The sequence below is a fragment of the Artemia franciscana genome, chromosome 2, assembly GCF_032884065.1.
Source record: "Artemia franciscana chromosome 2, ASM3288406v1, whole genome shotgun sequence".
NCBI classification, from domain to species: domain Eukaryota; kingdom Metazoa; phylum Arthropoda; class Branchiopoda; order Anostraca; family Artemiidae; genus Artemia; species Artemia franciscana.
In genome coordinates this window covers 43,224,847-43,242,006 of record NC_088864.1, presented here as the reverse complement: position 1 = coordinate 43,242,006, position 17,160 = coordinate 43,224,847, and the positions used below count along the sequence as shown (strand labels likewise).

The window sequence follows — 17,160 nt, the reverse complement described above, 5'->3', positions numbered from 1 at the left end:
CCAAAACGAAGTTTAAGGCGACAAACAAGGTTTCAGTGGAGCTGTCACCTCTCCCGTGTCTAATTTACAAGCTTGATCGAAATATATTCTGCCAATAAGAAGGTGAAAGGCCACCATTACTTCATTTCTGTGCTTTAAGTACTTTAATCGAAGTACTTTTAAGTTGAATTTTGAGAATAAAGTCAAGATGTTGAGTTTCGCCAAGAACTTGAATAATGCCTTTTTTTGGTACTTTTACTGAAAAAAAAAACAACATAAACACCCCAAACATAAAAAACCTAAAACATAAAAAAAACCCCACCCCTTAAGATTTCAAAAGGATATATTTTGTATCTTCCTTGAAAAAGATTTTTCCAGAATATCAATGCCCCTCTCACTAAACTTTCGTGATATTAGCACCCATGTTTACGCTATTTCCAAATGGCACTCTGTGGGACTTGTACTGCACACAAATGACAAAACCAAATGCACAACATAAATAGTATTCTTCGGAAGCTCCTCTGATAATGGGCGACTTTACGATGCTATAGTAAAAGATATAGATCTTGCTATTCAAATTTTTTAGCCATCAAAGACTAGCTTGAAGGGTAGAGATGAAAAACAGGGTGTAAGGATATAAGGCTTAGGCGTTTTGCAAGACTATCTTGATTGATCAACTTTATCTAGAACTGTTGGCATTGCGGTTGCAGTGCAAGCAGTCCCAGTAAGTATAGCTGGGGAACTTTTTAGCTGAGAGGTAGAAGTTGTTTCTCACTAGAGAGGCACCCTATATATTTATGTTTGTTAAATTTCAGGGTGCCAAAAGATTGGTGCACCTGGTGACCCCTATCCCCCTCAAAAAATTCTATCACAATGCAATACGTTTAACTCAGATACAATATTTTTATTATTAGATATTTTTCGACAACAAATCACAGACAAATGACAAATTTGTTAGGGGACAGCACTTGTAACAGAAGTATCAATTCTCCTTTGCAATATATCTTGCAAAGGAGATGTATTGCAGGGAGGTGTATCATAGATGCAATACAATCTTGCACATCCTCAGACATTGCAACGACTATTGTTGAAAAAAAAAACAAAGAAAGAAAAAAAAAGAGAGTAGAATGTTATGGCCCCAATCTACTTCTCTAAAGCAGCGGAATAGTTAGAAGAAAGTAGGTAGAAAGCCAAAAAAGATACAAGGTAGCCATAGAGAGCTCAGTATGAAAAGAGATAAAGTCCATTTTGACATCTTTACAGTTCCATAATTCAACAAAGTTGAAACTCAATATTTTTCAGAGCAATTCATCCTACGTTGACCAAGGAATTTCAACAGTTACTGAAGGGATACAAAACTATCTGATTTCCTTTCACAGTAACTGTGAGTCAGTCCTTCAGGTTTTTTCGTTTACTATTCTTAGCTTTTAACACAAATAATCATATTTATTACATAAAATTTGACTTATAAGTATCTACTGGCCTTGTAGGATTATAACCGAAATTACCCAATTAAATTTTTGTTACCAAACTTCTAAAAGCCCATATTTCAAAAGTTATGACAGTTTCTGGTTAAACTTGATCCCCTTGAATGCTGACCCATTTTTATAGTATCCTACAAGATAAAATTATTTTCAGCTTTACTTGTTCATAGCTATCTAGAAAGGTCATTCTGTTAAGACGAGACGTTAATAGGTACAAGATTTGAAGTGGATACGACTAGATATGATAAAATGATACGGTTAATTTTTTTCATTTTCAGTTCAAAAAAAATCTCAGGATCGGGATCCTTCTAAACATTAAAGATACAATATTTAGGTCTTTTAAAGCCAATTAGATGTCCTGTTTTTTTAATTGCCTTCAAATTCGTTTTGTTTTATGTTTTCTACTTATAAAAAAAAAAACTGTTTGGTATAATCTTGGGGATCTGGTAAAATTTATAGGTTCTATAGTGACTGTTAGGATAATCTCATTTAAAGGAAATGATTAAAAGTTATTCGTCATGATTAATCCTGTCATGAATTATAATACATCGCAGACATCAAACCAAACCTGGGAAATAAAAAAATTAAAAAGAGTATTAAAGTCTAATTTAAGATTTTGTATAGCCCGACAAGATTAACATAGGTGTGACAAAATCCGAATGGAATTTGATTTTAATACTCGACTTCGACCGAGGTTAGATAGAGCAATGAAATAACTGTCTTGAAGACTTTTCTTTTATATAGGGGGTATAAAAAACCTTATAGATTTAAAACTTTGACTTCCAAAAATCGTTTTTTTTTTACTTGAAAAACTAGTAATTTTTTAGGTTTATCACAAACATCACATATTATCACAAACTACTTCCACTACTAGTAACAACGCTTTCCTTGGAAGCACACAAAGTTTCATATAAACTATAAATCTATATCTCAATATCTAGAAAACAAACTTACAAGGGAGCCACATGCTGATGGCTCAATGCCAAATTTAACTATGTTCACTTTGACACAAATGACTTCCTCAAAGATCTTAGATTTAGGGATAAAAGAAAATGGGTTATAAAACGGGGTGACCCTCCCTTCTTTTCGGAATGGGTAAACCATCGAGTCAACAGCAGCAACTAGTGTGGATTCGTTGATCGACACAATTTGCCAAAAGAAAGAAAAAAAAAATCATAGGTCATCACAGTCGAAGTAGAGAGATACGAGATTTATAGATACCGTTATTAATACCAAACGGGATAAGTTTTTAAGGCAACATGTCTTTTTGAGACGTGTTCAAAAAATAATCGGAGGCAATTCGGACAAAACTTGCTTGAGAAAAAGAATGAAACCCGTCTTTCTCTGGGCATATATCAGATTGGGATAAATTGCTAGACTTCGTGGCATTTAACAAAATAAACCACTTAAAAACATATACAAAAATAATAACAAATGGCACGAATTCTTAATGCTTAAAGGAGTGTACTAAGCCAAAGAGGGGTGTGAAGAGACAAGCAAAGAAGATAGAATTCGAGGGAGGAAAGTAGTCTGACCCACCATTGATACCTGTGATACCAGTGATACCATTGATACCACCATTGACCCACCTGCTTTGTAAACAGGTATTCAATTTTTCATTCTTGAGGAGACTGAGGTAAAAAATGACAATAGAAAACCCCACTGAGAGAGAACAGTGCACTCTTAAGTCTTAAAGGTATATATATATATATATATATATATATATATATATATATATATATATATATATATATATATATATATATATATATATATATATATATATATATATATAAAACAAAAGGACGAACTACCAGAAGTTATATTCTTATGCAGTATAAAGACCTTACAATTAAACTTAGACAAGACCTATAATATAATCGAACAGTTTGGTTTGAAACCTATAGTTGGCAATAAAAGCATCATTCAATAACTTAAAACCATCTGTAGGCTACGAATGATTCTTTGCATTTAAAAAAAGAATATATCCAATATATTCTTTCATCAATATATCCAAATAAAATCTGCCGAGCAGCATATTAGACACACAGTCACCGATTTGACATAAACATACACATTTGAAACATATCCAAATACTAAAATACTACCATTACATTAATTAGGTATTACAAGAAATAGAAGAAGTAAGAACAAAGTTGAAGGATAAGAAGACGAACTGAACATCAAGAGATAAATATTGGATCCGAATCAATTGAACCTATTATCTGGCCAAGCAGATGTGCTTGCCCCATCCATCTCTTGGGCTAAATCATTGTCATTTCTTAGTCGGTGACTTTCTCCACCAATTTTGGCCCCACATTCGTTGCATTTAGACTCTACCATTGCACCACCGCATTCAGTAATACAGTAAACATGACCATTGGGGCATTTATACCAGTGCCCCTGTCGAAGACCCATAGCCTGCACTATCATTTTTCTTTCGCTTTCAGGAATGCCGATGCCTCTGGTATTTGAAGTTTTGAGTAAATATTGAAGCAACTGTTTGACTTTATGTATATCTACAGTAGATAACTTTTTAGTACCTAGAAAACAAAATATGGAACGCTTTAGTGATTTCAATTCGAAGATCAGTCCAATGGATAAATTTCCCTTTATGCAAGTCACTGTCAAAATAATGATACTTTCAAAAACTGGGCTTGCTTGAGATTTTTGGAAAATTATAATTGTAAACTAAAGGTTATCAAACTTCTAGTCGGTATAAAGCCTTATAAATTAGCCTTGTATTTTTTGCGGGGTAACTTGTAGAATTCCATGTTCCAAAGAGAACGTCCGGTTTTTTATGGAGTCGGTTTTGTGTTTTCAGTAAAGCGCTAGTTTTTAGAATTCTACCTATATTAGAAAATATCAAGAGTCAGTTTAATTGAGTTACTTTTGTAGATATATCTTGCATAAGCTGCGAATAAAAATTTTTGTTCGTTTTAAGCTTCAACATCGCATTTTTTCCCTTTAAATCAATCATAGGCAGCGCAATAGCGCTGCCTAAGTAAAGAACGATGTGGGCACAATGTATTTTTTATTTAATTTTTGTTTTTTGTTTAGACCAGGGCACTTCGTATCAAAGGAGTTATCGTATAAACTTCGAATAGGGCTCATTCGATTGGAAATTGAAAAGGCAAGCGCCCTTGTTAATAGTTAAAAGTGATTGGAGGGTAACTAGCCCACCTCCCATTATCACCTTTTCCCCAAACACATTCAATCAAAATTTTGACATAGCCACGTTGTTCAGTATAGGTGAAAGATCCAAAAATTATGTCTGAGGATGACAACCACCCCGAACAACCTTCAGGGCCAGGGTTGTAAGTTATGCCCTGGGGGCATTTGAGGTTTATACAGAAAAAGTGATCGTATAAACTTCTGAAGGGGTTCATTGGATTGACAATCAAGAGTTCTAGCGTCCTCTTTGAGATTCAGAGTTATTTGAGGGAGGACACCCACCCCCCTACCTCGTATTTTCCCGAAATGCATCTGATACAAATATTTAGATGGCCATTTGTTGTCGTAGAAACTTCTAAAAGGGCTTTTTAGATTGCAGATTGAAGTGACTAGTGGTCCTATTCATATTCAAAAGTGATTAGACGGCAACTAACCCCTCTATTATGGCCATCCTTTCCCCAAACACATCCAATCAAAACTAATATAGCCAGTTTGTTCAGCGTAGTTAAAATGTCCGGAAATTATGTCATTGAAGATGACAACCCCCCACAAACCTCAGGGCAAGAGTTGTAAGTTATGCCCTGGGGGCATATAGTTTGTACAGAAAGGGTGGCCGTTGAAACTTCGGAATGGGCTCCTTGGATTAGAAATAATATGTTCTAGTGCCCTTTTTAAGATTCAGTGATCGGGGGTGGATACCCCCTCCCCCCATACCTCGTATTTTCCAGAAATGCATACGATAGACATTTTGAGATGGCCATTTGTTGTCGTAGAAACTTCAAACACAGCTCACTCGATTGGAAATTCAAATGGCCAATAACAGTTTTTAACAGGCGACACACCTCGTATTTTCCCGCAACGTGTCTGATAAAAATTCTGTGATGGCCATTTGTTGTCGTAGAAACTTCGAAAAGAGCTCATTCGATTGGAAATTAAAAGGGCCAATGCTCTTTTTAATAGCTGAAACTGATTGGAGGGCTATTAACCCCCTCGCATGTCCAACATTTCCTCAAACACACGCAATCAAAATTTTGAGATAACCATTTTGTTCAACGTAGTTGAAAGACCAGAAATTATGTCTTTGAGGATGACAGCCTCCCAGAACCCACAGGGCAAGGGTTGTAAGTTATGCCCTGGGGGCATATAAGGTATATATAGAAAGAGTGATCGTATAAGCTTTAGAGGGGGCTCATCAGATTGATAATCAGAAGTTCTAGCCCCCTTTTTAAGATTCAAAGTGATCAAAGGGTGGACCTCCCCCCCCGCCACACACACCTCGTATTTTCCCGAATTATTTGTTGTCGCAGAAACTTCAAAAACAGCTCGTTCGATTGGAAATTGAAAAAACCAATGCCCCTTTGAATAGTCAAAAGTAATTGGAGGGTAAGTAACCCCCTTCCACACCCACCCTTTCCTCAAACACATACTATAAAATTTTGAGATAACCCTTTTGTTCAATGTAATTGAAAGGTCTAGAAACTATGTCTTTTAAGGATGACAACCCCACACAGCCATCAGGCCAAGGATTGTAAGTTAAAACGTTGGGACATATAAGGTATATATAGAAAGGGTGATCGTATAAACTTCAGGTGGCTCATTGGATTCATAATCAGAAGTTCCACTTACAGTGTTGTACTGGAGGGGGACTTGGGACTAAGTAGGTTAAGAAAAGTTACGTTAATAAGAATGGTGAAGTTTTGGATAAAAATTCTAAGAAGTAAAAATAGGCTAGCGAATGAAGTGTATTTTAGTTTGTTGGAGAATAAGAAATAGGTGGGTGGCCGCAGGAAATTAAGAAAATTTTAGATGAAGTAGGATATTCGTATTTTTGGAATGAAGGTAAGTGATCGATTTCGGATACAGTGGTTGATAAGGTAAAAGAAAGGCTACACGAGCAAGAAATGCAGCAGTGGCAGGCTTGGAAGGAGGCATCGGGATCTCTAAGTCTATATAGAAAGTGATTAAAGGGCAACGAGCCACTACCCCCCCCACTCATCTATGACCAGAATCCATCTAGTCAAAATGTAATAGTCATTTTGCTCAGTGTAGTTGAAAGGTCTGAAAATTATGTCTTTAACAACCCCCATACCTTCTTAACACCAGAACATAATTTGCACTTTACTGAAAAGAATGGCTGCGGTTGGTCAGTTTAGTACAAATATACTGATATATATATATACGCCTTAAAGTTAAAAAAAATTTAATTTATTAAAATTAAAAAGTTAAAACATTTTAAACGTATTTTGTTTATTTAAATCACAACAAATAACCGATAAGCGAGTAACAAATAAACAAGTAAACATTAACATGAGGAGGGCTGACAACCCCCATGCCTTCTCAAGACCAGAACATAATTTGCACTTTACTGAAGACAAAATATATTAAAAAACCTTTTCACTTTGTTTTTACTTGTTTAAAATGGTTTTACTAGACACATCTAGGGGGAAATCCTCCCCCTTGCACTCCAATTACAGCGCGAGTGTTTGGTGCCCTTTTTAAGAGTAACAAGAAATTGGAGGGCCAGCAGCCATTCTCTCATGCCCATTTATTTTCAAACACATCCAGTCAAAATTCTGAGACGGTCATTTTGTTCAGCATTGTAGAACGGTTCAGCAACTATGTCTTTAGGGATATTAAGCATGCCAACCCCCCAAATTCTGCAATTGACCCATTATGCTTTAATGGTTGCCAATAAGACACCTCAACGATATATCGAGAGCGACTGGGGGTATTAAGTAGAAAATTTGCGAATACTACTATTACTGAAGTATAACAGTTCAAAATAGGGATGAAACCTTTTAATCGACAGTGAACAGATATAAAATTTTAAACTGGATATTTCGAACACATATACAGTATTCATCCCTATTTTGAACTGTTATACTTTCGTCATGGAGAGGCAGTGTGGTCTTCGAAGTTATCTATTACTATTACTACTTCTGCTCTTATAATTTAAATAAATAAAAAGAGTGTAAGTCGTCAAAGAGCATAGATATAATCTTTTAGGAATGATATTAAGTTTTATTTTTCAGGTCAACTTCAGAAGCTATAAAATTAAATTAAAAAATACTATTTGTGTCAGGATTAAAAATTGTTGAAAAAGTTTTTCCAACACATAAATAGCAACCCGTACTATGAATTCTTATAGAAAAAAACTGAAAAGATATACAATATTTTTTTTTCATGAAAAAAATTATGTCAATAAAAAACGAACAGAAATTAATTTTAAAAACTTTTTCCACAAGACAAGTTATTCAAAGAAAAGTAAAGTGCTCCTTTAAGCCAGGAATGAGCAAAAATAAAGTCAAATAATCTTCCAAGCGTAAAACTACCACAAATCACTATTAATAAATAAATAAAACTCAAAACGAACAGAAACTAAAATGAATAGCCGAGTCAAACTCAAAACGAGCAAAAATTACATGAGTTTGGCACATAACCCCTAAGCCTTCTCAAGACCAGAACACAATTTGCGCTTTACTGAAAAAAACAAAAACAAAAAAAAAACATACAAATTACCGTGGATTGACATATACTGACATTTCTTTGTTGAGGTTTTGGTTATTTTTCATTTATGAAAGTAAGAAAGGTGAAAACGTTTCAAGCGTATTTTGTTTTCAGTAAAGCGAAAATTGTGTTCTAGTCTTGAGAAGGCTTAGGGGTTATCAACCCTACTCATGATAATTTTTGCTCGTTTTGAGTTTGACTCGGCTATCTATTTTAATTTCCGTTCGTTTTGAGTTTAATTTATTTATTAATAGTGATTTGTGATATCTTTACGCTTGGAATATTATTCGACTTTATTTTTGCTCATTTTTGGCTTAATGGAGCTCTTCACTTTTCTTTGAACAGCTTGTCTTCTTTTGGGGAAATGCAAATTAAGATTTTTATTTTGTAGAGGCTTAACGGCCTGCCATCAAATTTGCGAATATATTTATTTATTTATTTATTTGTCTTATGGAAAACATTTTTAAAATTAATTCATATTAAAAGGCCAACTAGTGCCAAAATGTTTCATGCTAAAACTACGCAAATGCCCATGAAAATTTGCAGAGTGAAAATGTGAGCCTACACAAAACTATTATGCATAGTCATATTCAATTAACAATGCTGTATCAGCTAAACAAACTGTATGTATTGTACTGTATATATGCTGTATCAGCATATGCTAAACAAACAGCAACAATGAAAAAGAGCAAAGGGAACAAAATAAATAAATGAAAACAACCTACCATACGCAATTATATTTGAATTTGTCCCTTAATGAGCGATTAAACAAATAAAGGAAAATAACATATCTCCTTTAGAGCAATGGAAACTTTTCGGGGATCAGTGCACTATATTTGTTCGATGATTTTCATTGTTTTTGAAAATATATCTTATTAATATTTTTTCTAATGAAAATAAAGAGTGCACCTAAAACTTGAAACGAGTTGAGACTGCCTTATACAAAATACAAAGGTTAAAACATACGTAAACTACAATAAAGATGGAGCTCAAATTTAATCGAGAAAAAATTACGACAAAGAATTGTTGTACTGCTGTACCCCAGATCCCCAGGGCTAGGGCTAGTGTATAATTACACTTTGACAAGTGACTTACAAGTCAGAGTCTTTAAACTAAAAACTTTGTTTAGTCAATTGTTTTCTTTTTGGTGTTAGCCGTATTCCCCGAAAAATTTTCCCCAACATGCAAAATTGAACAGCCAAAGGGGAGTTTGACAAATAAAAAGAATAAAGAAAAGAAGGGATTTCAGAATATTCTACCTAAACTCCAAAATACAGGCAGAATCTGTTTAGTCTATATATTGGAATACAGGTAGAATATTTCATCTAACAGATTCTATAGGTAAAATTCTACTTTCGAAAGGAAAACTGGGATTTTCTGGGGGGAGGGGAGATTAGCCGGACACCATTTCCCTACACTTGAAAGGAAGAAAACGGTGGGCTAAATAGTGTCTTTAAAAAAATTCAGTATTTGCGCTACAGATACGGAATATGGAAATAGCAAGAAATTATTGTAAGAACACTAATTTTGCTCCCAACTATCGCCTGCTAACATTATGTCATTATATCTTCTGCCAGATTCTTCCTACAATAGCACACTTACTCTTCTAAGCTTCCATTTTCACTAATTTAAAAAGAAATATGCCTCGAATCTTAACTCAGGTTGGTCAGCCGATAATTTTAAGCTTGAAAGTTGAACATTGTTCGACTGGGCAGATTAATGAATTAGGAAGCAGATAGATAACAGACCCTGTCGTCGGGCGTCGACCCATGCTGTCACTATTGTCATGATGCAGGATATCAATCCCCAGAAAGACTAGTTTTATTTACGCTTTACTGAAACAGAAATTAATAGCTTAAATTGAACGAAAAAAAACAATCTTCAGTAAAGCAAAAATAACGCTAAGCTTTAAGTAATTCAAGAGGGGGTGATATTTCCCTTGTCTTCAGGTAAATTAGGTTCTGTTTAAGCTTCATTTATGGAAGTTTGAACTCTTTCTAGTTCGGAAATCTCAGATAAACCAATTTATGGCCATTTTAGTTTTAAATTTGCTCATTACTTTTGATGAAAAAATACTAAACAAGATAAAATTGGTTCCAGCTGAGTTTTTAATAGGTGTAAATTTTGTATACATTAGTAGTAGAAAAGCAGCGATTAGCAGTTGGAAGTAGTCATGGCAGGAGTAGCCACATAATAATTTTAGAATTCTGTATTAGAGTATTAGTCGCAGGTTTGAAACAACAGCCTCAGAAATGAAAATCAAATTCTATTGGCGAGATATGTATTTAATACGTTCCGACAACTGAAATTTATATTGCATTATTTAGCTTAAACTTTTAGTCAGCTCAAGAATCCTTAGATATCATATTTAGAAGAAATAAAACAAGATTTTTGAAGCCCCATGCAATTTAGGAATTTTACATTGCAATATTAGTCCCACAATTGTAATCAACAAGCTCAGAAAACCATTGATATCAATTTTGCTGGAAATAAAAATTACCTCTTGTGAAATTTAAATTGTACTTTGTGTATTTTCATTTTAAACAAAATTCGATACCTTAGTGACCAATCCCCTAACATTTCATGATTGATTAAGAGTGGCATTGGCACAACACGTTTGTATGTTGTAAGTTTGGGTGGGGTGATATCGAATGGGCCAATAAGTTGGGCCTATATGTGATCTTCGATCACGCAGATTGAAATCCTTGCCAGAGATAAATTGTAGAAAGGTGACATGATCTCCCTGTTTGACACATGACAAGCACACATCAGCTGCTTGACCTGTTCTGATTCGAGACGTCAGTGATTCTGGACCCTTGAAATATGCGATGGCGTGCTTTTATTTTCAATATTTATGCTGAACAACTAGCCAAGATACCGATAGGTGGAACTTTGGTAGAGATAGCCTAGTGGAACGGTCAGAAAGGGTAATTGCCAAGGGCCTTATTTTGGACCGTTTAATAGCACAAAGTGAAAATCCTAGAACGATTCTGATTTCAACAAGGTAACGCATAATTCCCTTTTTATTAAATAAATAAAGAAAAATGGAGATTGAAGGAGGGGTGGTGATGGTGCTGAAGCGGAAACAGGCTCAACGGTTTATATTAAATCAGAGAGATTGGAATTCCTCCTATAGCTTTAGTTTCAACAAGATTTAGCATGTTCATGTTTTTCGATTGAATGGTATACCTGCAGCCTATATATATCATTAGAAGCCGTGAAGTTCAGTGGTAGAAGGCCACCATCATTTATAGAGCTTGGATTTGCTTTGTATTCCAAAAACCTTTCAACTATAATTGATCCGTTAAAGTAATTTTCAAGGGTATCGGCTCGGTGTAACGGCGTGTCGCTATAACAACCCACTGAATATGGATTTGCTCCATTTTCTTGTAGATATTTGAAACCATCCCCTTTTAAGTTCATATTTTAGTTTTATAGCATCAATGCCTTCTTGCGTCAAAGCCATTGATCAATAGTGTGGAAATACCTGTTTTGTATAGGGTGTTGCACTTTAAATAGCCCAAAACATAGATCTACGGGGGTGACAATGTCTGCAGTCTCAGGAGCAAGTGCGAAAAAACAGCAACAAATAATAATTTTAAAGAGGAGCTTACAACAAATCTGTGTGGTTTTGTCTCCCAACCCCCTTTAGGGTTAGAGTAGACCTATAGCTGTAACCTTGATGCCACTTGCATTCAATTCGACACCTTTGATAAAGCATTAATATTTTGTATGTGACCTATTTGGAAAGACTGATCTGAGAAGACTTTTTCGTGAGTGAATGCGTGAGAAAAAGAGATAGAAAGATAGATAGATAGATAGATAGATAGATAGATAGATAGAGAGAGAGAGAGAGAGAGAGAGAGAGAGAGAGAGAGAGAGAGAGAGAGAGAGAGAGAGAGAGAGAGAGAGAGAGAGAAAGAGAGAGGGAGAGAGAGAGAGAAAGAGAGAGGGAGAGAGAGAGAGAAAGAGAGAGGGAGAGAGAGAGAGAGAGAGAGAGAGAGAGAGAGAGAGAGAGAGAGAGAGAGAGAGAGAGAGAGAGAGAGAGAGAGAGAGAGAGAGAGAGAGAGAGAGAGAGAGAGAGGAGAGAGAGAGAGAGAGAGAGAGAGAGAGAGAGAGAGAGAGAGAGAGAGAGAGAGAGAGAAGAGAAGAGAGAGAGAGAGAGAGAGAGAGGAGAGAGAGAGAGAGAGAGAGAGAGAGAGAGAGAGAGAGAGAGAGAGAGAGAGAGAGAGAGGAGAGAGAGAGAGAGAGAGGAGAGAGAGAGAGAGAGAGAGAGAGAGAGAGAGAGAGAGAGAGAGAGAGAGAAAGATAGAGAGAGAGAGAGAGAGAGAGAGAGAGAGAGAGAGAAAGAGAGAGAGAGAGAGAGAATTACTTCAATCTAAACAATAGTTTGACATACCATGAAAAAATGTTTCAATGTCTTGTAGAGCGCGTGAAAATCCATGCTGTGTCGTAGCTAAGAAATTACAAGTTGGTGCACTCAGAATAAAGTAATAACACTTCACTAGATCTAATCTTTCGATTTCATGAGTAAAATCGTCGACATCTTGTTGTTCTAATTTCCTACGGCTTAAGCAGTTTCCAGCAAGACGAGATATGGATTTTACAAGCAGTTTGGCTAAGGCCTCTTTCATCTCCAGCTGTCTCTCTTCCGTGCTACTAGCTCCGGAAGCAGGATTTTGGGTTGCAGAGTCCCAAATCTTCATCAGCTTTTCCACTATATCAGTCTGAATCTAAACAAAAAAATGGGCTACTGCACAAGGTCGTAATTTTAAATTTAATAAAACGTAGGTAATATATATGAAATCATAAAACAAAAAAGGTTGCATAAATCGAGAAATACATGAAGCTTCATCCATTCTGCCCTCTAAGTTCTTTAATAAATCAGTTCTTATTTCTAGGCAGCTTTGTGACTTTCTATCTAGTTCATATGTCTATTATGGTAATATGATATAGAATCAAACAGTTTGTCACACCGAGCTATAAGTAGGGAGCGGCTGGGGGCTGTAGTAACCAAAACTCTAAAAAAAAGAAATTTGATAAAATTTCGAACCGTTACATAGTTTATTCAAAATACAATGCAAGGTGTCAGGAATATGTTAGATCTGGAACTGCGCTAAGGATTGTTTGCAATTTAGGTAAGGTCAGCTGTTTCTTAAACTTATTTATTTGACAAAAAGGAGCACCTTTGAGATTTAAATACATAAAGGAGACTTGAACTGCAAGGAGAGGAAATGGGAGAGAAAAGGAAATTTGATATGACCAGATCTGCAAATTTACTGCATCCACTGTGCATGAGCTCCTTTACGTCAGAAGAAGGTGCTCTTTGCAGAGCCAGGGTATGGCAGTCTCTTTAACTTGCCAAAACGCCGTCTTTTTTATCACCTTTATTTTTCTTGTCACTGATTGTCCTATTTAAGTAGTTTTGTGACTTCTTATTGGCTTTTCTTGTCTTTGCCTAATTTGACCATTGGCACCTGTTCACGAAAATATAGGGGGATGGGGACAAAGATTTTTTTTTTGGGGGGGGGGGAGATACTTTGTTTTTTCCATTTTTCAATTAAAACACATTTAAAAAAAAACTTCGAACTCCAGGGGATCCATAGCCCCTTATCCTTACTTAATACTGGATGTGATCAGCTCTTACTAGGTTGCTAGCTACCCCTGTAGTCTGGATTTCTTAATTTAAAATTAATTTCTAAAATATAATTACAAACAGGAAAAAGCCTAAGGATTTTTCTTCTTTTGGAATAACAGGAGACCAAACCTCAAAGAATCAGGCAGCGAATATATCCAATATTTACAATGGTTTGTTCTTCTAATGATCGTTTTTAACATATATTTTCGTAAAAATTACATTCTATTTTAAAAATTATTTTTGTTAAATAACAAAATGTTTTTAAATACATCAATTTCTTTTAAAATGAGTCATTAAACAGCTCTCTATGATTTTCTAGTGCCCCGATAGCTGCCAAGAAGAAACAAAACAGAAAGAAAAAAAGATACTGTAGTAGTTTCAGCCACTTTTCTTGTTTCTGAAGCCACTAGATTTTCCTCGTTATGTTTCCCTTTACCGATTTTCTGTTAACGTCCCGCGTTGGGGCGTTAAGTTTCCTATTTAGGGGTTTCGGAAAAGTCGCTTCTAACAGTGTACTTCTTATTTTGATCTGATACTATTTTTAAGGAGTTATGGCGTACTGTAGTTTTTACTATGGGACGTGATCGTCTCTTACTAGGCTGCTAGCTACCACTGCAACCCAAAAAGTTACTATAAAATTGCAAACAGGATAAATCCTATGGCATTTTCTTAGTCAGAATAGTAAGAGACGAGCTTCAGTATGGTACTATACCCCAAACAAGTAACTTCAAAAGATGCTTTTATTATCTTAACTTTTATTTACTATATGCCGTAGATTTGTTTACTAGGTTTCAGCTATTTCCGAAGATTTAAATTAAAAGAAATGGTGAGTAGGCAGTCAAAACCAATTTTCAAAAATTGTGCTTGTCTTTTACATCATTTAACTGTTGGTGCCGGATACCTCAAACTGCCAATTACAAGTGCTTCTATCTCGTATCTACAATTAGTGCTCTGCACTGCACTATAAACGACAGGCGATTTTTTTTTACCTCGGTGTCTGAAGCTATTACTTGTTATCATGAATGTTAAAACTCCGACAATGACATTTTAGTTCTACTGAAGGAAAATTTTTAGATTCAGATTTAGCTCTGTGACTTTTACCGAATGTATACACTGGATATGTACAAAGCTCTTCAAGTAATATCTCGGATAAAAATCTCCCATTGGAAACAAGAAAAAGAATAGGTTACAAATTCGTAGCTTGGTAGTCCAAACTCAAAGGATATAACTAAGATTATTTCATGACTAGGAGCATAGGATGATACTGGAAGAATAAAAACCAACCATTTTGTGGAAAATGTAGCAGTACCGTCAATGTGAAGTGGAGACATTTAGAAGTATTACAAAAGAAAACGTTTCGTTATAAATAAAAGAAAAACACAAAAAAGAGCCTGTAGCATAATCAAGCTCAGTTCTGCATTATTCCCAATTACCATAGAACAGTACACATTCCATTAGTAAAATATCTCATTAGTAAAAAAAAATTGCGCAAACTAAGAAGCAAAGTATACTGTTTCAACTGCTTTATTTATTAAACTGAGTAGAAAAAAAAAACTATTAACCCCTGATCGAAAGCAGAGCTCATGAAGTTGGGTATGCTGACAAGAACACGGTCATTAAAAAGTTCTAGAAAAAACTTTAGTGCAAAGAGCGAAGTATTGAGGAGAAGGCAACCACCCTCATATATGTACCAATTTCTGATCGTTTTAAGTTTTATGTCGCTCCTTACTTTCACTTGAAAAAAACTGTTATTTTATATTTAATCTCTGACCGTTTTTTCAATAATGCCGGGAAATCGGGCCCCTTCTCCATGGAAGATTCCCTCCCCCACAAAAAATTCCTCCATGGAAGGATCCTCCCACGTAACTACCTCCCCCCTTCCAGAGAAAAATCCTCCCTGGAAAACTCCTGTATACTTCCAAATAACCAATATTATACGTAAATAATGGGAAAACATAATAGCTTGTAGCCTTTCCCCGAGGACACTTTGGGGGATCAAGTCATCTTTAAAGGCATATTTATTGGATATTTCGACTATACTGAAAAATGACTATCTCAAACTTTTGATGGGCGACTTTGAAGAAACAATGATCGTGGGAGGGGGATAGCTACCCTCCAATATTTTAGGGCACTTAAAAGACCACTAGAACTTTTGATTTCTGATCAAATGAGCTCTCTCTGTATCTTTGACGATCATTATTTCGATACGATCACCCCTGGTAAAAAAAAACAACAAAGAAACAAAGAAACACGCATCTGTGATCTTTCTTCCTGCAAAAAAAAAAAAAAAAACAAATTCAACGTTTTTGTTTACAGGAGCTTGAAACATATAAAGCTGGGTTGTCGGGTATGCTGAATCTGATGATGTCATTTTCATTAAGATCACATGATGTTTTGGGGGTGTTTACTCCACTGTAAGATCCATGGGAGGACCGCCCCCCTCAAATATTCTTTCTGGTGTCCACTTTCTCTGCTTTTTTCTCTTTTTTTTCACTCTTTTTTTAAAGAATAAATTTGTCAATTCGGTCAATTATTGGCATCTTTGTCGCATTGGCTCCCCACCCCAAGATTTTGATAATTGGCGCCCTTGTTACAATGGGCCTCCTCCAAGATCCTGTTCTATATCCACCCCTGCTTTCTCCCCTTTTTCAGAAATTGGGCAAATTTTCTGAGGCTCGTAACTTTTGATGGGTACCATTCAATTTGAAGAATTTTACATATTTTAGATAGACATCAAAATTCGACTCTTTTGATGTGTCTATTGTTATCAAGACTCTGTTTCTAAGAGTTTCAGTTAGTATTGAGCCACATCGCTCCTTACTTCTAGTTAGTTACCACAGACTGTTTGATGACAACGAAAAACCTAGCTGAAGAAGAAATAGCATGAAGCAAATAAAGAAACGCAAAAAAAAAAATTGAGCAAGTGGCGCCATTTCAAGCCATTTCAATGTAGGTATAAAAAAAAATAATCTAATTTTCAATCATCACAAGTAGGTAGGTAGGTAGATTTTTATTTAAAACCTTTATATCACATACATATCAATTAGTCGCAAAAAGGCCGGTCTGGCCTGTAATAGCAACTACATTCATGTTACTTTAATCATCAATAATACCAACTCATTAAATACACAAAAAAAATATAATGTGCATATATATTTACATATATACACACACATATATACACATGCATATATATATATGCATACATGCATATATATATATATATATATATATATATATATAAATATATATATATATATATATATATATATATATATATATATATATATATATATATATCATGAAAAGAGAAATCACCAATGCAACAGCACAAACACACAAAAAAAAGAGAGACAGAGGGAGAAAAGGAAGACTGTT

General features: G+C 35.2%; 1 protein-coding gene across 1 annotated transcript; it reads right to left on the bottom strand.

Annotated features, from left to right (window-relative positions):
* Positions 1–868: 868 nt before the first annotated feature.
* Positions 869–12,907, bottom strand: LOC136042145 (NFX1-type zinc finger-containing protein 1-like). The gene is made up of 2 exons (XM_065727063.1): positions 12,544–12,907; positions 869–4,006 (listed from the first exon to the last, which is right to left on the bottom strand). Exons 1-2 carry the CDS (start codon positions 12,848–12,850, stop codon positions 3,672–3,674), a joined length of 642 nt encoding a protein of 213 aa, XP_065583135.1. The 5' UTR covers positions 12,851–12,907; the 3' UTR covers positions 869–3,671.
* Between the last annotated feature and the right edge of the window lie 4,253 nt (positions 12,908–17,160).